The 19,545-nt window shown below is 38.4% G+C and overlaps 1 protein-coding gene across 1 annotated transcript; it reads left to right on the forward strand.

The window, feature by feature from the left end:
* The first annotated feature begins 6,940 nt into the window (after nt 1–6,940).
* lhcgr (luteinizing hormone/choriogonadotropin receptor) lies at nt 6,941–18,835 on the forward strand. The gene is made up of 11 exons (XM_030155433.1): nt 6,941–7,110; nt 7,451–7,522; nt 10,641–10,715; nt 10,971–11,045; nt 12,767–12,838; nt 13,117–13,194; nt 13,386–13,454; nt 13,871–13,945; nt 17,211–17,399; nt 17,541–17,594; nt 17,689–18,835. The coding sequence occupies exons 1-11, from the start codon at nt 6,941–6,943 to the stop codon at nt 18,833–18,835; spliced, it is 2,076 nt and encodes a 691-aa protein (XP_030011293.1).
* The last annotated feature ends 710 nt before the right edge of the window (nt 18,836–19,545 follow it).

Consider the following 19,545-nt stretch of genomic DNA (forward strand, 5'->3'; position numbering starts at 1 on the left):
TTCTGAGACCCTGAACGTCCAAACAGATCATTGAAAAGCTGAAAAACGGAATTTTACCTGAATTATTCATAAGTATTGATAGGATTAGTGGTTCAAAAGTTATTCAACATTTTAAATAAAGGAGGCGCTCTTGATTGCTTGCGGCTGTTTACGTCTTTAGTTAAATTTTTTTCCTGTGCACCAACATTTTCAGTGAGGTTTCTTAACACACCAGACATGAAATCCACATTAAAACACTAAAGGCAAAGGCAAGGGGGGGGGGGGGGAAATATGTGTTTTAAAGTTTATCTGCTGAAATGTGGACATGACCTTAAAACAAAGCAGCCTGGTCCTGCTCAGTGTAAACATGACCTTAGTCTTCTTCCAGGTGAACTGTTCTGTGGCTTGTTAGGAGTGAGAGTGCAGGCTGAGGTAACTAAAGAAAACTGTTCCAATATACGCATCCTTTAGAGAAAAGGACAACATGATGTTCAATAGAGCAAAAAGCAGAGCTGAAAACAACCTTCTAGTTGTGTCCAGTGCCTCTTTTCTAGCTTTTCTTTCATTCATATTTCATTTGTGAACCTGCTTTCACCAAGGTTATTCAAGCTAAAAAATACTACGGCTACAGAACAAAAAAAAATAAAGAAAAAAAATCACTTGAAAAGCGTAAAAAATATAATAAACAATGAAGCACAAACTAACACTAAATGGAATTTATTGGAAAATCAGCAGTTTTTTTTCAATATTAATCAAGTATAGGTTTCAGAACCAGTTTGCTGTGCACTGTATTGGACCTTTCTCAAACAATAGTTATTTTATGCGTTTTTTCATCTGACCCTTTTCAGCCTCAAGGTTTTCTCATAATACCTTAAAAACTAACACTAAAACTAAATAAAAACTGAGCTGAAATCAATCAGTTCCTCAAGAGTGAAAACACCTATGAATTGAAAAAAGTCAAATTATAAACCAAAAATAAATAAACTAGAAGCATTCGGACAGCACAGACCTGCGCCAAGGCAGATCAGTGCCCCGGATTTGGATGAAAATTTCAGGAAATGTTGATACTGGCACAAGGAACAAATGATTAAATTTTGGTGGTGATAGGGGTGTTGGGGGTGGGGGGCGGGGGGGGGGGGGGGGGGGGGGGACACAGGGGCCCACTAATCCGCCTTGGTGGAGGTCTGCAATGTCTTTTCTAGAAAAGCACTCGGAGAGTGTAGACCTCCGCCAAGGCGGATCAGTGGGCCCCCGTGGCCCCACCACCACCCCCGATCACCACCAAAATTTAATCATTTGTTCCTTGTGCCAGTATCAACATTTCCTGAAATTTTCATCCAAATCCGTCCATAACTTTTTTAGTTATCTTTCACACAAACAGACAGACAAACAGACAGACAAACCAACGCCGACAAAAACATGACCTCCTTGGCGGAGGTAATAAATCTCTAACAACTCTGATGATTTGTGTATAATGTCAACCCCAGTGTAGGAGACATTTTTCACTTGCCTCAGTCTAAACAAAATTAGGATTTCCTCCAAACATGATATAACCATGTATCATTGAAAGCATTAGGTTCTAGCCATGCTAATAAATCCAGGAAAATCCAGGAAAAAGTGCGTCACATACATAGGACCGCAACGTCATCAAGTGAGCAGCCATTAGAAAAGGTGTAACCATTTATTAGTCACATTCTGTCAAGCCATTAAAACATTTTAACATGTTGTAACTGTAATTGTCAAATTATGCCTCCTTGATTTTTCTTGACAGTGTGTCCCTGCTGTGTGTGACCTTCTTCAATGAGGTGTGATGCGATGCACAGCATGGTGGTTAGCATGAAGACATGGCCTGATTCACAGTCCACTTGCATAAATTAAGCCTTTCTCTCCTTGTCAGTGTGTTATTTTCTTCTACAGGGTAAAACATACTGGAACTTGACACTGTGCTGTGCTGAGACGTTGGCAGTGAATGTGAGAGTCTTGGTAAACACTCCTGGGCAGTAACCTCTCCAGGGAGCTGAGTGTGTGAGAGCATGTGTGTGCCAGCGTGTTTGTGCGGTTGTTAAACAGCGGCGTCTTCTCCTCACCGCCGCTGATCTGTTGACATGGGTCACATTGGCAGGAACAGGATGAGAAAGCTGTAAATGGGGTCAGGGTCACTGACAGCAGAGGAGATGCAGCTAAGGATTGTGGTGACATGAGGCTTTTTGTTTGACAAAATGGTGCAAATGGGACCGGGGCTTGTTGTGTTGCAGTCTCTTGTGATGGGGGATCCTGTAAAAGAGCATATGGCTTTACAACAAAGAGGCTCTGTTGTTGTATTAAACCTTTTTCCATCCTTTTTCACAGGTTCACAGGCTAGCATGAAAAGGCTTTTCCAGTGAAAAGGCTTTTCCAGCTTCACTTTCATATGGCTACACTTTAATGGGTTGCGATGTCCTTTATGGCAAAATAAGATAATGTATATTGTTAGTTTCGTAGACTAATTGCTTCACTTATCTGTCAGTGTAGGCTACTGCAAAACCAGTTTATATTAGAGATTATCAAAGTCAGCAGTCACTTTTCCATTGACCCTCAAATTGCATGAATGTAACTTGCCCATAAAAATTTCCCTACTAGAAAAACAACAATTTCGCCAAAACTCTGTTCTTTTGATTTAAAGTTTTTGTGCTGGCAAGAGGTGGTGTATATCAAGCAAAACTGCAATGGAAAAGCCTTTTTCCGCAACTAGTCACATGAATTAAAAAAACGGATGTTGACGGATGTTACAACAAGTGAAGAAGAAGAGTTTTAAAAGAAACATGGCACAGTATGTGTGGACACACCAGGAAAATGAATCATTTTTGAATTTAGTACGGGATAGAGGGGTAATATATAATAATAATAAATATATCTGTAAATCAACGCGATATTTACGTTCGTTGCCATGTTTATGGAATGACTTCTCATGTCATCTTGCGATAATAAATAAACAAATCATCGCTTTTGTGATTTAATGGAAAAACCGACATTACGCACTTCTGTTTTTTTGACATTTAGTAAATAACGGTAAAGTTTTGCATAGATGTCCAATGGAAAAGTGACTAGTGATTCACTAGCCGCTTTTACACAGAGATGACAAAAAAAGGTCAGATGGTGATCTCACCTTTTTGCCACCATTGACCAATTTCCACAGCCAAGTTAAAGGTGTAACAGAAGTGAGACAGTCTGGACTTTTACACAGCAGACCTGCGTTTCAGAATCAAAGGGGCGGTGACGCAGCGCAGCGTTTAGTGTGACATATAACTTGCACGTTGGAAATACCCTGAGCGTAGCAGTGTTGCTATCCTTTCCAGAATCTACCCATCGTTCACTGTTCCACAAATGTTAGCATGGATAGAGTCCTCTGCCCGAAGAGACAACAGCTCACAGATCTCGGCATCTTCCCAGTTTATCTTTCTGGTCGCACTGAAATGTTTGTTTACTGTACACGGCCTGCGCTCATTTATAAATTCCACTGGCATGGGGTTCACACACCAATATGTCATCAAAACGACACCTTGATTGCGGAACAAGAGGTGTTCCTTTCACATAGTGTTCCGGAATCATGGTTCCACCTTTATTGGCGCTCTGTTACTACCTCCAGAGGCGTTACAAAATCGCGATAAAGGTGGGACCAAATGATCCCACCATTTCGTTTTCACAGACATCGTTCTGGAATAAAGGTGAAATATTCCCGTACCAGAAGTGCTGTGGAAAAGGGCCTACTGTCACATTATCTTTTTAAATTCATGATGCATTGAAGGGTATGTTGCATTTTGTAGGTGTTTTCTACTGTAATGCATCATAATGTATTGGATCATTATAAGCCTATAGAATTTCTGTCATATCTCTTTGAAAATTCGTCTTCTATTGAGCTCAACAATCTACCCTGTCTTTGTATTTCTGACAATGCATTTTCCATCCAGCTGAAGATTGGTTTTAGAGAGTTTAGGTAGTTTAAGAAGGAGGAGAATTTTGTAAACTCATGAAGAAACACTTTATGGGTACATCACAATGAAAAATGACACATTTGGAGATTTGGACACTATATATGAAGGGAATGAAAAACTGTCATTGGAAAAGTTGCCTCTGAGATGTTGTGGGATGGAAAAGGAAAATACTTAAGTTGTGTCCAAGTCCTTCAAATTGTAAAGATGTATTACATTTCATTACTGTTTATTTTGTGTCCTGGCACATACTGTACATCTGCTTTTGCAGGATGTCTAGTATGATCTTATACCATTTACAATGTCACACATATTGTTTCCTCTTCAACTGAGTGACATTTTTTTATTAATTCGGGTCACATTTTGCATGATTGTCCAGCATATGAAGTAAATAAAATGGCAGTTTCATCTTTGCCAGTACTGTACTGTGAAAAAAAAAAGTCTTTTGTGTCACTTTTACTAATATTTTTGTCACTTTTATAGGTAAATGTCTGTATTTACACCTTGATGGGCTCAAAATGATTGGCTTCTTTATGTTTTAATTATCAGTGTATCCAGGGCAGCCATGGCCTAGATGGCTGCAGAGCAAGGCACTTAACCCCCCCCATTTGCTCCCCGGGCACCTGACATGGCAAGCCCACCGCTCTTAGCATGGGTTCAGTGTGTGTGATGCATGATCTAGTGATGGGTTAAAGGCAGAGGACAAATTTCGGTGTGTGGTGCATGTTTATGTGTGTGACAAACTACTACTGACAAAATAAAGATTCTATCAAATATTCATTGTTATATATGTATCAGCTCAATGATTTTATATATATACTGAACAAAAATATAAACGCACCACTTTTGTTTTTGCTCCCATTTGTCATGAGCTGAACTCAAAGATCTAAAACTTTTTCTGTGTACACACAAGGTTTATTTCTCTCAAATATTGTTCACAAATCTGTCTAAATTTGTGTTAGTGAACACTTCTTCTTTGCTGAGATAATCCATCCACCTCACAGGTGTGGCATATCAAGATGCTGATTAGACAGCAGGATTTTTGCACAGGTGTGCCTTAGGCTGGCCACAATAAAAGGCCACTCCAAAATGTGCAGTTTTATCACACAGCACAATACCACAGATGTCCCAAGTTTTGAGGGAATATGCAATTGGCATGCTGACTTCAGGAATCTCCACCAGAGCTTTTGCCTGTGAATTGAATGTTCATTTCTCTACCATAAGCCATCTGCAAAGCTGTTTCAGAGAATTCATGAAGAAGACTGTACGAGGAAAACGGTGGTCACACCAAATACTGACTGGTTTTCTGACCCCCCTGGACCACCCAATACAGTAAAACTGCACATTTTAGAGTGGCCTTTTATTGTGGCCAGCCTAAGTCACACCTGTGCAATAATCATGCTGTCTAATCAGCATCTTGATATGCCACACCTGTGAGGTGGATGGATTATCACAGCAAAGGACAAAAGAGAAGTGCTCACTAACACAGATTTAGACAAATTTATGAACAATATTTGAGAGAAATAGGCCTTTTGTGTACATAGAAAAAGTTTTAGATCTTTGAGTTCAGCTCATGACAAATGGGAGCAAAAACAAAAGTGGTGCGTTTATATTTTTGTTCAGTGTATATATATATATATATATATATATATATATATATATATATATATATATATATATATTATTTTATTTTTTTATTTTATTTTATTTTTTTAATTTAACCTTTATTTAACCAGGAAAAAAGTTCACTGAGATTAAAAATATCTTTTTCAAGAGTGTTCTGGCCAAGACAGCTGCAGCAGAATTTACACAAAATAGAAATCACAGCCATACATCCACACTAAAAATATACTTAAAACAAAACCACACATAAATCACTAAACTAAGAGCATACATATAAAACACCATCAATAAATAATGTTACAGAATGATAATTTACTGTTGAGCAATGTTAGCAATTTATTACATATATAATTGGAATACAGTAGAACAGAAGACTTGACAATTAAATATTGAACCATAAATGGTATTGAATAATACTGAATGTTAAAGCCACTACTCGAAAATCTAAATGCAAAGTAAGAGTAAGACCTAGAAGCACTTGGAGAGCGCAGACCTCCGCCAAGGCAGATCAGTGCCCCGGATTTGGATGAAATTTTCAGGAAATATTGATACTGGCACAAGGAACAAATGATTAAATTTTGGTGGTGATGGAGGAGGGGGGCACTGATCTGCCTTGGCGGAGGTCTGCGCTGTCTTTTCTAGAAAAGCACTCCTAGAGCGCAGACCTCCGCCAAGGCAGAGCAGTGCCCCCCCACCCCCGATCACCACCAAAATTTAATCATTTGTTCCTTGTACCAGTATCAAAATTTCCTGAAAATTTCATCCAAATCCGTCCATAACTTTTTGAGTTATCTTGCACACAAACAGACAAACAGACAGACAAACCCCGATGAAAACATAACCTCCTTGGCGGAGGTAATAAGAAAAAGAATAACACTAAGTTACTTGCAAAACTATTATCAGCAAGAAAGAGAACAGTCATTCAACAATATAGTAGTCCCTGTCAAAGTTTCACAAAATAATAATAATAATAATAATAATAATAATAATAATAATAATAATAATAATAATAATAATAATTTGAGAATGAAATATAGCAGACATTATGATTCATCACCTTTTCCATCAGCCAGTTGACAGGACGCCTCCTCCCACCACACGTCATCTCTTCTGGTCAAAGCTGTCAAAGAAAATTTCTCCCGTGTTTCACTTTGTTGCCTCATCCAGACGGGGAGCAAAGCCTCGTTTACGACAGTACCTGAAGGCAGCATTATTTCCTCCGACTCATTGAGAGAAAAAGTTGAGGGGAAAAAAAAGTCTGTAACATAAACCTGTGACTTGACAAATAGTCACAGGTGCATTTTTTGTAACTTTGGACAGATTTTTTTTTTTTTTTTGTCAGTCCTTCAGTCGGTGGCCCGGTGTCACACATGGCTCCCCGGGCGGTGTGGGTCCTGGTCGCACTGTCCGGTCTCCTGAACGCGCGCTCCTGCTGGGCTTATACCTGTCCGACCATCTGCCGCTGCAGCACCGACACCTTCCAGTGCAGCAGAGACACTCAGATGGCCTCTCGGGTGAGATCAGCATCCGTGTTCCGACTGTAAGTAACCCAGCTTTGGAGTTTTACTGCTGATAGTAGTGTAGTCAAAAACCCACTCATCTTCCTGCAGAGGGACTGTGGTGCTTCACACACAGCCAATCAGTGCCCTTGTGGTGTTTCATGGAGTTTTTCCTCTCCTTTAGGGACTTGTTATGTCTTGCTACTCATTAAATTACTGAAACTATTTTTCAAACTGTCTGTGTAATATTCCAGTGGGGAGTTTTTGCTGAGATGCTTCAGGAAATGTTATTTTTTAGACTCAATTAAATAGACTTTTTTTTTTTTTTATCATTCAGTACTTTCTAGGTATTGTGTTCAATTTCATTTATGATTCCTACAGAAGGCTCACCCTGCTGCCCTTGAAAGAAGTTCCCACTCATGCGTTCAGAGAACTGATCAACATTACATTAATGTAAGTCTCTCAGCCTGTTTTTTCTGGAAATATGGAAGGTGAAGAAGTTGGAAGAAACTGGGTAACTTTCCCCATAGATGTTCAGAAACAGAATAGGATACAATGCTCAATATTTAACCCTTTAGGATTATTAGTCCCATATAAGAGTTACATGTGTCCAATTGGATTATATTGAGTGAGATTAGTCTTTACCCATAAAGACCCAGTGCTACTTTTGTGGCAGTTCCCAAGTGAATTTTTCTCTATTTTTAACCTTTCTTAACTGATATATCACCATTTATTCTAATATTATGCTCTGTATTTTACATTGTGAAGTATAAATGAGGTATTTGCCTACATTTAGTGTACTGATCATGCAGATGTTCATAAAAGCTCAGATTAAAGTTAAGGGTTATTATATCAAAAACAGAGAAAATTGAAGAAAACATGACTTTTTTTTTTTTTGTAAAATCTATCATTAACTAAACATAAACCCAGTGTTTCCATCCACTGTCATTGATCCAACTCCATGGGTTTTACTGGTGAATCAATGTTATAGAAGATGACGGTGTTTCCATGTTCGCTAAGGAACCTCTGAACGTCCAAATGGGTCATATCTGATGACCATGAAAAGATAACAAACTGGATTTTACACCAATTATTTACATGTATTGATAGGATTAGTGGATCAACAGTTATTAAACATTTTAGATCAGTAGATGGTTTTGGTTGTTGGTGGATGTTTGGGTCTTTATGGGTTAAACACTTGAATCATAATGTGTCCAAAAATCTCTTTCCATGAAGAAAACATATGATTGATATAACATAAAAGGCAACTGTAGTGGATGTTACACATTAGTGGTAATATTAATTATCTGATAATATAGAAAAAATATGCATTAATCACACAATCCATGTAAAAAATTTAGTGTTATAGTGCAATAAATAGGCCAAAAATAACAAATTAGGAGTAATTATTGAAAGTATTACTGTCAATATAACACCAGGCATGAAAGGGTTAAGTCAGTTTTTCAGTTTCTTGTAAATAAAGCATTTCATCTGGTAATAGCAGGACTGAAATGACATACCTTTTCACTTTTACGGTAGTTAAACTTACAGTATACCATGTACTTTGGGCGTATTGTAAATAAATACACTAAGGACACGTATGGAGCAAAACAAAAATAACCAGTCTCTGCAGGTCCTTCACAAATTACCTTCAAAAAACCAATATCCTGCTGCTCACGTAGCACCACCTATTGGTCTACAACCCCGAGCATCTGCTGTGAATCAGTGGAAATGAAAACATATACACCTTTAATCGTCAATACTTTAATAATACAAATATTTCTGCACTATTAGTGGTTGATTTCAAAAGATGTACTCTGTTTGCAGTGACTTTCGCTGCATTCAACGCTTGTTATTTGTATTTGTGTATTAATCTGGAACTGGGAAAGGATTAGTAACAGTGGAAGAGTGTAAACATTTGTCTATGACTATTCATTAGTCTCTTACATAATTAGCTTTCATTCACTGATGTCTTGCTCTTGCATTTATTTCATATGTTATGATGAAAAAAGACACCATGTTAACTCACTGAATGGTTGAACACAGTCTGTTCGGCTTATTTTTAGTCTAAAAGTTTTATCCAATACACACACAGCGTCTAAAATCTTACTTTTTTGTTCACTGTAATAAGCACTCTCAATGCCTTTCGGGTCTGGTCTTATTCAGATTTACCAAACCCATATCTGTAACAGCCCCTTACAAAAAAAAAAAAAAGTTGAACTGGTCATTTTTACAGATTTCATCAGCATGAAACACCCCGTTTGCAGACAGAAGCATAATAGAAATAGCAGACCGGATATATAATGACTCCAACAGATTCATATTTCTAGTGTAAATCCAATTACACAGAGAAGTGAAAATGTAACCTCTCTTTATTGTCCACACATTTGGGAATTAATTGCTGGTTGTCTAGACCCCCCTATCTTTATCAAGTTTACAACCAATAAAAACCTGGTGCTAAAACTATAATATCATCCTGAATGGGTTTTACTTTTTAATTAATGTCCCACTTACAGTTTGATGGGCAGATATGAAGCGTTTGTTAGCCTGTGGTAAGATAAGTTTCAATGGAGCTGTTTGCATTGAGCGTGTTTGACTTTGCTCTGCTCTTCAGGGACGAGCCTTATCAGTGTACTTACAGTACTGACACGAGATATGTTCATTACGTTCAAATACACAGGGCGAATGAAGATTTCCTCACCGAAATAAGATAGGTGTGAGGCCTAAAAGTTAGCCGTCACGCTGATTTGAATAAACACACAGTACAAGCCTTCAGGTATTGGAAGATGAAACCTTCTACATGTAACCTGTGTCGAGGCAGATTGACACCAGAGGTTCCTTTAATGACGCAAAATGGAAAAATCTGCGCGGCCTCATCTTAGGTGATTATGTGAAAAAGCTCTTTCTAAGCACCCAGTGGTAATTATGACACCATACATGACAGAGGAAAAGGATAAAAGAAAATGTAAACGGCACAGATGGAGTCTTTTAATTGTTTCTTGGTTTGAAATGAAAGAGAGTGACGTTAAGCTGGAGAAAAGTGTCGGTTGATTACAGTAGAGTGGGAGGCTGAAACGACAACCGTGATTACGACGCCGGCGAAGGAAGTCTGCCGTCTCCATCAGAAAACAAAGTGTTCAAGGACGAATCAAAGAGTCCCGTTGACTTTGCTTGTTTCTGAACGCCTTTGTTTAGTCCTCCTTTTTAAACATCTTCACTTAGTCTTCTCGGCCCAGATGCATCCGTGATGTATGTTTGGAGCTTTTCCAAACATGAGGTGAAGTGTATGTGACTGTGTATTATTGCCCTAGAAGTGTGAATTGTTGGTGTTGGTATTTTAATGTTTCCCTCGTGGGTTTTATCGTAGAATCCATCAACTCTGGCCTATTTCTAAAAGAAGGTTATTAAAATGTAAATAAGGAAAGAAATCTGTAACAAGTACTTACAAGTTTGTTTGGTTTTTTTTTTGCTAAAACCCATATTTGCTTGATCTGAGACATTTCAAGAGTAATTTGTTTACAGTCTCTTGTTAATCTGTTGACTGATGTGGAGCTGTTTCTTTGCGCCACAGTGAGATTTCCCAAAGCGACTCCATCACACGGATACAGAGGCATGCCTTCCTGTCTCTCCACAGCCTGGCTCAAATGTGAGTGATACCTAATACCACGTTCACAGTGAAAGCAATTATTCATTTGAACAGCTGGTATATGTTTTGCATTTCATTTTAGTTTAACAGGATTAGTCTCTCAATTACAAAGCTACATGTTTAATCCTTGATATTCAGAGCGGACGATCAATGAATTTTTTTTTTTTCTTGCTTTTTTTCTCTCTGTTTATTTGTTGACAACTGCTGACAGCATTATTGTAATTACTGATATATTTCTCATTTCTGTTCATGTAGTTTTGTGCAGAATGTCAATAGTTTGCAGTCTATTGAAAAGGGTGCCTTCACTGACCTGCCAAAGCTGGAGTATTTGTAAGTCTGTGGTTCTGTTTTATATTTTCAATACTGAGTACTTATATGAGGCAGATTTTCCAATTATTTCTTATATAATTCAGTTGCATATTAAATATATGTTTAAAGTGTAAATCTTCACCCACTGCAGTGTTTTGAGAAGCAGATCAAGAACATACTCAGGATAGAAAACCAAAAGACAGGTCTGAGAGGGTCAGTTTGGATAGTTTTACCACCTAAAAAATAAACGCCCACAAATTTATTTATTTATTTATTTAATTTCAGGTTATGTTCATCACTTTACCTTGCAGCCTTCCCTTAAAAGTGTGATATTTTGCTTTTTTAAATTGAATTATGCAGTTTAAAACATTTCCCTGTGGTCTACATAAACTGTAAATGCTATGCTTGGATCTGAATTCTTTATTAATTAAACTCCGCAGGCTCATCTTCAACCCTATTTCTGACTAATGACGCGAGAAAGATCATTTTGAGCACTGGCCCTTTAAATGCAAATGAGTCACTTCACCCCACCCCCACCCCCCCACCCCCAGGTTGTTGACTGTGCTGCTCTGTCCCGTTCAGCCACTTGTGTTTGTTAATACAACCAACAACTGCTGGTATTTTAGGTAATCAGCTCAAAGTTTGGACATATTTTCAGTTTTTACTACAACCGCTACTGCTGACAAACAATTTTGCCGTACTCGGATAAATGTTCATTGGAAGTCTTGACCTTATATGTCCAAATGTTGTGACGTAAGTAGTTATAAAACGTAACAAATTAAAAAGGAATTGAAACAGGTTGTAGAAATCCACTCAATTTTTGCCGGAATGAATATAAAGATAACTTTGCAGCACCTGGAGGGTTCAAATTCTAACTTTTTGAACTATTAGGGTCCAAATACACAAATAAATGTACCAAAGACTAATAAAAATGAGTTAGGTAAAATATGACCCCTTTAAAAATAAGAACTGGAGCCCTGAAGAGCTAATCAAATCTAAATCTAAACTGCATTTTCACCTTGAAGAGCCACTGTTAGAGCCTTGATCAGTTTGTGTGTCTATGCTGTTATAAGACTGTTTCAACGTATTAGCTCAGGTCAAATGAATTATGTGGCAACTCTGCTGGTTTTGTAAGAGTCTGGTGACTATAAACAGAGGGGAACAGTTGTTAAATAATGGCCTCAAGATGAACAAAATGATTGACTCTACATTAGCATCGGCCTGGCAAAGCTCAGGATATTTTTGAAACAGGCGATGAAATTTTGGGCCATTTATATTTTAATGTTATCCTTTATTTAGCCACAATTATAGCACTGAGATACTAGTTATTTTCTTCCAGGGAGTCCTGGTTTTCAGCCATAAAATGAAATACAGATATTTATAAATATTAACATGAACACAGTGGGTTTCATGTGCAATATCTCCTTAATGTTGTTACATGTGGCATTTAATTTGTATTTATACATTCACTCTTCATGGTAATTATTGTTGTAGAAAATTCAGGGCAAATATATCAGCGATGAGACATTTTCAGTTTTCATCTCTACATCAAGTTAAACGTCATGAAACACATTAATGGTCAGAAGGAGACAGTTACATGTGTGATGAATCCCATTTAATATGTTCAAAAACAGGCTTCATAATTGAATCCACCTCAGATTAGTGATTCTTTGACATTTATTACAGACTTTGAAGATTCATATCTGCTTATAATCATCTGTCTCTTCTTCTCTTCTTCACAGGAGCATCAGTAACACAGGGATAATACACTTCCCCGACTTCAGCACTGTCTCCTCCTTGGCAAACATTATTCTGTGAGTAATCCTATTAAAAATTGTGTGTGAATTAGTGTATGTCTGCTTGTTGCACAACTATATGATTATGGTATAACTCTGAGCGGAGCCTGAATTGTTTATTCTGAGCCCAGTTTTGGTTTTATCTATCAATGTCACGATGCCACCAACTCAGCTGCGATTCCTCCTACTGGGTCACAGTTCATCAAACTGCTCCTTTTTGTATGAATATACATCATTTTGTCTAACTGATAATTTAGCCAAACAGCCTGAGTGAACGTTATCTCCTCCGCATGCAGAGACATGGCAGACAACATGAGGATCAACACTATTCCTGCCAATTCTTTCCAGGGCATTACAGGGGAGTACATTTACATGTGAGTACTGGTGCTGAGTTCTTTCTGTTTGCACATTATCAGAAAAATCAGCAACAATTTGTCACCATTTGTTAGGAATGTCTTTTTGATGTATCTTAATATGCTTATGTAATTGAATGTTCAGTTCTCTGGCCTTGATGATATGTGCTTTTGACAATAAAATGAAACTCATAACATTGTGTCCTTGACAGGAACCTGGTTAGAAACGGTTTCAAGGAAATAAGATCTCACGCATTCAATGGAACAAAGCTGAACACATTGTAAGCATTTTGTTGGGAAAAAAATATCAGCATACCAGGTTGATACAGGAATTGCTGCTTCGTATGTTGTTCGGGTTTACTGCTTTTCTTCTCTTTAATCATGAACACTGAGTGTACTGTACCAGCAAACAAACATTATGTAAGACAAAACAAAGATTGGATGCCCTGTTGTTTTCCTGCTTTGCCCCTTACTGCTTAATGTTGATGGAGACGAGATATGTACCGACACCCTGCAGTCTAAAAATAATGCTTATCTCCCCCAGTGTCAAGTTGAAAGTGGAAAAAAAAAGGAATCTGAAGAATAGTTGGAGGCATTTATATGTCTTTTGAGATGCTCTCCAGATATTAAATGTTAACTGCTTCACTCCGGTGACAAACGTGAGGTCAAGTGTGTGAAAGTGTTTTCTCTTTTGCAGAAATTTAAGAAACAACAGGTATCTGAGTAGCATAGAAGAAGATGCTTTTGAAGGAGCCACAGGACCAACCTCTCTGTAAGTAAAAGTAATTTGGATGATCAAAAAAATGTAAGAATTATAGTCACCTGTATATTGAAAAATATTTTACATGTATCATGAATATACAAATAATGATTTGTGTGAGTAGTGATGAGGTGTTTTACTTTGGCAATTTAATAATAGACCCTTACATGTTTTATCAAGTAAACATGTTTTAAAGGGGTTCTGTGTAGTACTGATATTCCAAATTCTCAACAGTAGGGGGAAGTTGTGTACCAGAACATGCTTAAAACTACCAAAACCACCAACAAATCAGCACTATGTATCCACAGACTGTATCACTCACAGAATAAAGTAAAATGCTCATTGTTTACTCACATCTGTATTATGGTGTCATCAAGTTTTCTTCTTCAAACTAAAACTCATAGCCGCTTATTGTAACAGTAAGTCAAAATAGCATTGTGTCTTATAATCATGTGCTGAATCAGCTGATAGTTTACATTATAGCTCTGTTAGCTTAGCTCAGAATTTAGACAGAAAACAGCCACAGTAAAACCACAGATCACCGCCATTTTCTGGATGGTTTGTGCTGTCAGTAGCAGCAAAGAAGATCTGTTTGGAATCATCCAAACTAGTGCTGGAACAATGAATCGATTAAATCGATCCAAATCGATTCTTAAAAGAGTTGGCAACAAATTCGGCAGTCAGTTCATTGAGTCTTGAGCATGTTAGTATGGAGGCATGCCCGCACGCTGTGTAGTGTAACAGAGGAAGATACAGAGCCACATGGCTGAGGCTTCGAATGAATGCCAAATTTGTAAAGCTAGGTTTACATTATGTTCCTGGTAGCCCCATTTTCCCGAAACATAGTGTGCCTTTTTCGTAACAAACCTTGAATATGGAGAAAAAAATGGCCAAAATCCCACAGCACATTGTGTTTTAGGCAAATGGGGCTGTCGTGGCCATCGGGAACATAAACCTAGCTTAACATAGCCTATGTGTCATGATTACTTTAGCCCGCTAGCTAGTAAGACACTATCATCATAATTATAACGTTTTCATCCATCTCCGTTTATCAGCCCACCAGACTAACGTTACTTATCATTGATTGTAACTAATACACACAACGCTAGTTTGACAGCCTGTAACCGGAGCTGGTTGAAGACTATATCTTGCTAGTCTTTAGCCATAACAAGTCTAGGTAGTGGGCTAGCACTCGCTAACTATACCCGAAGCCATTGCGGGAATGTAATCATTGGTGACTTGTCTGCAGTCTATATTGCTTTGGGTTAAATACCGATCTTTAAGAATTGAGTCTTTTGTGTTTATCTGATGAATCAATTAGTTATTAAAATAATTTACAGATTAATCAATTATTAAAATTATCATTAGTTGCAGCCCTGATCTAAACAAGGTCAGAACTGTCAGTTTAGTCTGAACTGTGGATCAACAAATGAGAAACTTAGCAACGACAATAACATCACGTAATAACTTTATACCTTCATAAGCCTCATAATCAAACTCACCCGTGTAGAAGAAACGCTGCTGTTTCAGCATCAAAACATGAAAACAATAACAGTGCTTCCAACTTTCATCATTTTGTCACTTTCTTTGACCCCAGTAGTTGTCATCGGCAGAGTGCCTCAATACCCCCTCTAGTAGTCACATAAATCTGTTTGACTACTATTTTAAATATATTCAAGTCAAATCTTTACATTCCAATACATTCAGAGCTCTTTATTCTCAACACTAAGGAATATTTTGTCATTTTTAATATTTGGAAGTAGAAATACTACATATTGATTCAATGTCAAATCTGTAAGTACTTTTACTCAAGTACAATCAGACATTACTTGGTTATTTCCATTTTATGCAGCATTATTCCACTGCATTTCAAGGTCAAACATAATCCTTTTCACTCCACTTCATCTTTCTGGCAGCTCTAGTATCTAATTTCTTCCAGATAATCTCCAAATGTGTTGATTTTAAATGTTTATGATAAACTGAAGGATTTGTGTTCCTTTATGGGCTGAGTTTACAGTTTATCTACTTCTTAATATAAATAAACTCTTTTAAAACCCTCTTGAATTCATTGGAAAATGCATAGTCACAAGCTGAACATGAGCCAGTTTTTCTGAGTTCATGAAAAATTGACTGTTTTAGAAATATAGGGATCTTGCAGGACGGTGCCACCACTACTATGATCCTATGGAATATGATGTATTGCTGTAGATTAAACCACCCAACACTGCATTAGGTAGCTAATGAGTACAACCATAAATATCTCCAGCAGTAAAATGCAGCATGCACATTGACACAGCAGTAAAATGAATCCAACTACATGTGTAAAAGCAAAAAAAAACTAAAAGTATGTTTTGCTGATGATATATAAACTTTCTGAATGCAAAGAAGTTGTGAAGCAAAGTAATAAAAACTCAATTTTGTGCAAAAACTCCTTGAATCATATGATCTTTAGAAAAATGAAACCCAAAACCTGCAAACTGGTAAATCTATCAATCATACATTCTTTATCTTTTGTTGTTTACATCGACGACTTTAAGGGCACCATATTTAAACTGGGTCACTGAAGCAAGATTAATATTCATAACAATGTTTATCATTTTTTTGTATAAACATTAGGGCGGTGACAGCCTGTCTGTGTAAACAACTAACAAGGCAGGCGGGACCGCTGAATACTGATTAGTGAGCAAATAGCCCAGTGTGCAAGGTCTCTGATTGGAAGCAACCCATGTTATAGATATGAAATTTCCTCTTATCTCGGTGATGAATTAGTGTCGTGACATGCAAGAAATGCCACAGGTTTTCATTCACTTTGCTTGTGTGTGGTACTGAGGAATTTTCACATGAATTCCAAAAGGAAAAAAGGCAGCATTCAGTGAAGAGAGAGTGTAAAATAGATAATGAATACTGATGAAATGTTAGCTTTGGTTGAAACACATTCAATACTGAGTTTGTGAATTACATCCTCTGACAAAATATCACACATGAAAACATTGTAAATTCAGCCTCAATTGCCTCAGTCAATAGAATTCAGTGAACACCTGTGAGAGACTAAGCAGGTTTGCCTCTAACAGCGTTTCAGTAAAACTGCAAATGATGGCTCTTCTCATGGGAAAAAAACTGTCTTTGTAATCACTAATGATTGTTGAAATCCAAGACGAGGTAGATTGGAAGTGGTTTAGGCAGTCCGATGCTGTATTTCAACACTGTACTGTACACTGTGTTGTTTGAATTGTCGTCACTGAAATGCATGTCTGCGTTCTCTGCGTGTGTGATTCAGGGATGTTTCCTCCACAGCTTTGAGTTCCCTCCCCCATAAAGGGCTGAGGGAGGTGAAGTTCCTGAAAGCCAGCTCAGCCTTTGCTCTGAAAACCCTCCCTCCACTAGAAAATCTGTCTGAACTGCGAGAGGCTGAACTCACGTACCCGAGCCACTGCTGTGCCTTCCACACATGGCTCCGGAAACAAAGGTACGTGACGACGCTCCTGGGGATTTAGCAGAACAAAAGCCATGCCCAGTGAATATAGATCATTGGCAGTTTTCATAATTAGCAGTTGATGTATTGATATTTTATGTGCTCTAACTTTTATTCTTTATTGTACATTTAAAGGAAGAGTGCCTTTCAGAACTTCACAAGGCTTTGTGATCTGAGTGAAACAGACATGTAAGTCATTTAACTACCTGCTCTAAGCAGATCGTTTCCTTGATCAATTCCCCTGGGATTGTTATGGTAATGCTAACATCTGTGTATCCTTCAGAGATCCCACTGCAGATGGTGAGAACAGTATTAATCCCATCAACTTTCAGTACGACCTGGGATTGGATTGCCCCAACAACCCCTTCGTGAAGTGCACACCGAAGCCTGATGCTTTTAACCCTTGTGAGGACCTGCTGGGGTTCCCCTTTCTGCGCTGTCTCACCTGGATAATAACCATTTTTGCTGTGGCCGGTAACGTGGCTGTGCTGTTCATCCTGCTCATTAGCCACCATAAGCTAACCATCTCCAGATTTCTCATGTGTAACTTGGCCTTTGCCGACCTGTGCATGGGGCTGTACCTGATGCTCATTGCGTTCATGGACTTCCACTCTCGTCAGGAGTACTACAACCACGCTACAGACTGGCAGACAGGGCCAGGATGTGGCATCGCGGGGTTTTTGACAGTGTTTGCCAGTGAGCTGTCAGTGTATACGCTGACAGTGATTAGCCTTGAACGCTGGCACACCATCACCAATGCCATGCATGTAAATAAGAGGCTGCGGATGCATCATGTGACAGCCATGATGGGGGCAGGCTGGGGCTTCTCTCTGCTGGTTGCTCTGCTCCCTCTTGTGGGGGTCAGCAGCTACAGCAAAGTGAGCATTTGTCTGCCCATGGACATTGAGTCTCTGGGTTCTCAGGTTTATATTGTGGCTGTGCTTATTCTCAATGTTGTTGCTTTCTTAGTAGTGTGTTACTGTTATGTATGCATTTATCTAAGTGTCCACAAACCAGAGCACTCGACACGCAACGGAGACACAAAGATTGCCAAACGCATGGCTGTGCTCATTTTCACCGACTTTGTCTGCATGGCGCCGATCTCCTTCTTCGCCATCTCTGCAGCGCTGCGTATGCCCCTTATAACAGTTTCACACTCCAAGATCCTGCTTATCCTTTTTTATCCCATAAACTCCCTTTGCAATCCTTTCTTGTACACCATCTTCACGCGAGCCTTCAGGAAAGACGTGTGCCTGCTGCTCAGTCGCTGTGGCTGCTGCCGCGCAAACGCCGACTTCTACAGGTCACAAACACTGGCCTCACACCTGACATGTGCCCAAAAAACATCCATCAGAAAGCCTCACTCACTTAGCTTCTACGCCTATCATATTAAGATGAAGGGCTGCTTCCTAAACAAAGGCGCTACATGACCATCAAACCGTAACTGATTATGAACTCTAGGCAACATGTGCTGCTAAAATGCTGTATTTCCTCAAAAAAAAAAATGTAGGTCAAAGTAAAGGGATTGTAATTTGTACATGGCCGGCATTGGATTGCATTTGATCCGAGCAGTTTCATCAAGACCAAGAGACCTAAAACTGAAGAAAACAATGCTGCAGCTTGAATTACTCCTTAAGTAATGTGGCGTTCAGAGGTACATGTGTGGAGCAGGAGTGGTAAAACAAAAGGGTCAGGTATTTTTAAGCTATATCACATTAAAAATCAGGAGAGTACAATGTGACAAGATTGAATTCTATTGAAAACCAACAATTCATAAATAATATTCTGTCAGTCTAGTTGTGATTTTAAGCTTGAATATATATGAAGAAACTGACTAAATAGAAGTCTTTGTATTCATTTCATCGACCAGGCTGTCCGGTCCGATAGGCGTTAGTGCCATCTATAGGACTGTTGTTCTCAGATCTACAGTGTTAGAGCAGCCACAGATCTCAGTTAAAGTTTAGGGTCAAGTTTTTGGTGTTACCGCTGATCAGAATGGCCTTCAGACATAATCGTCACACTAAAATATTTGGATGTCAAACTGCTTTTCAGCATTTTCCCCATTCATCATCTACTTAAAATGTACTGTACCAGCCCTCCACTGCCTGCTGAAATTTTACTTTACATTTGAGTGTAATTT

The sequence above is a fragment of the Sphaeramia orbicularis genome, chromosome 15 (genome assembly GCF_902148855.1).
Source record: "Sphaeramia orbicularis chromosome 15, fSphaOr1.1, whole genome shotgun sequence".
Classification (NCBI taxonomy): Eukaryota; Metazoa; Chordata; class Actinopteri; order Kurtiformes; family Apogonidae; genus Sphaeramia; species Sphaeramia orbicularis.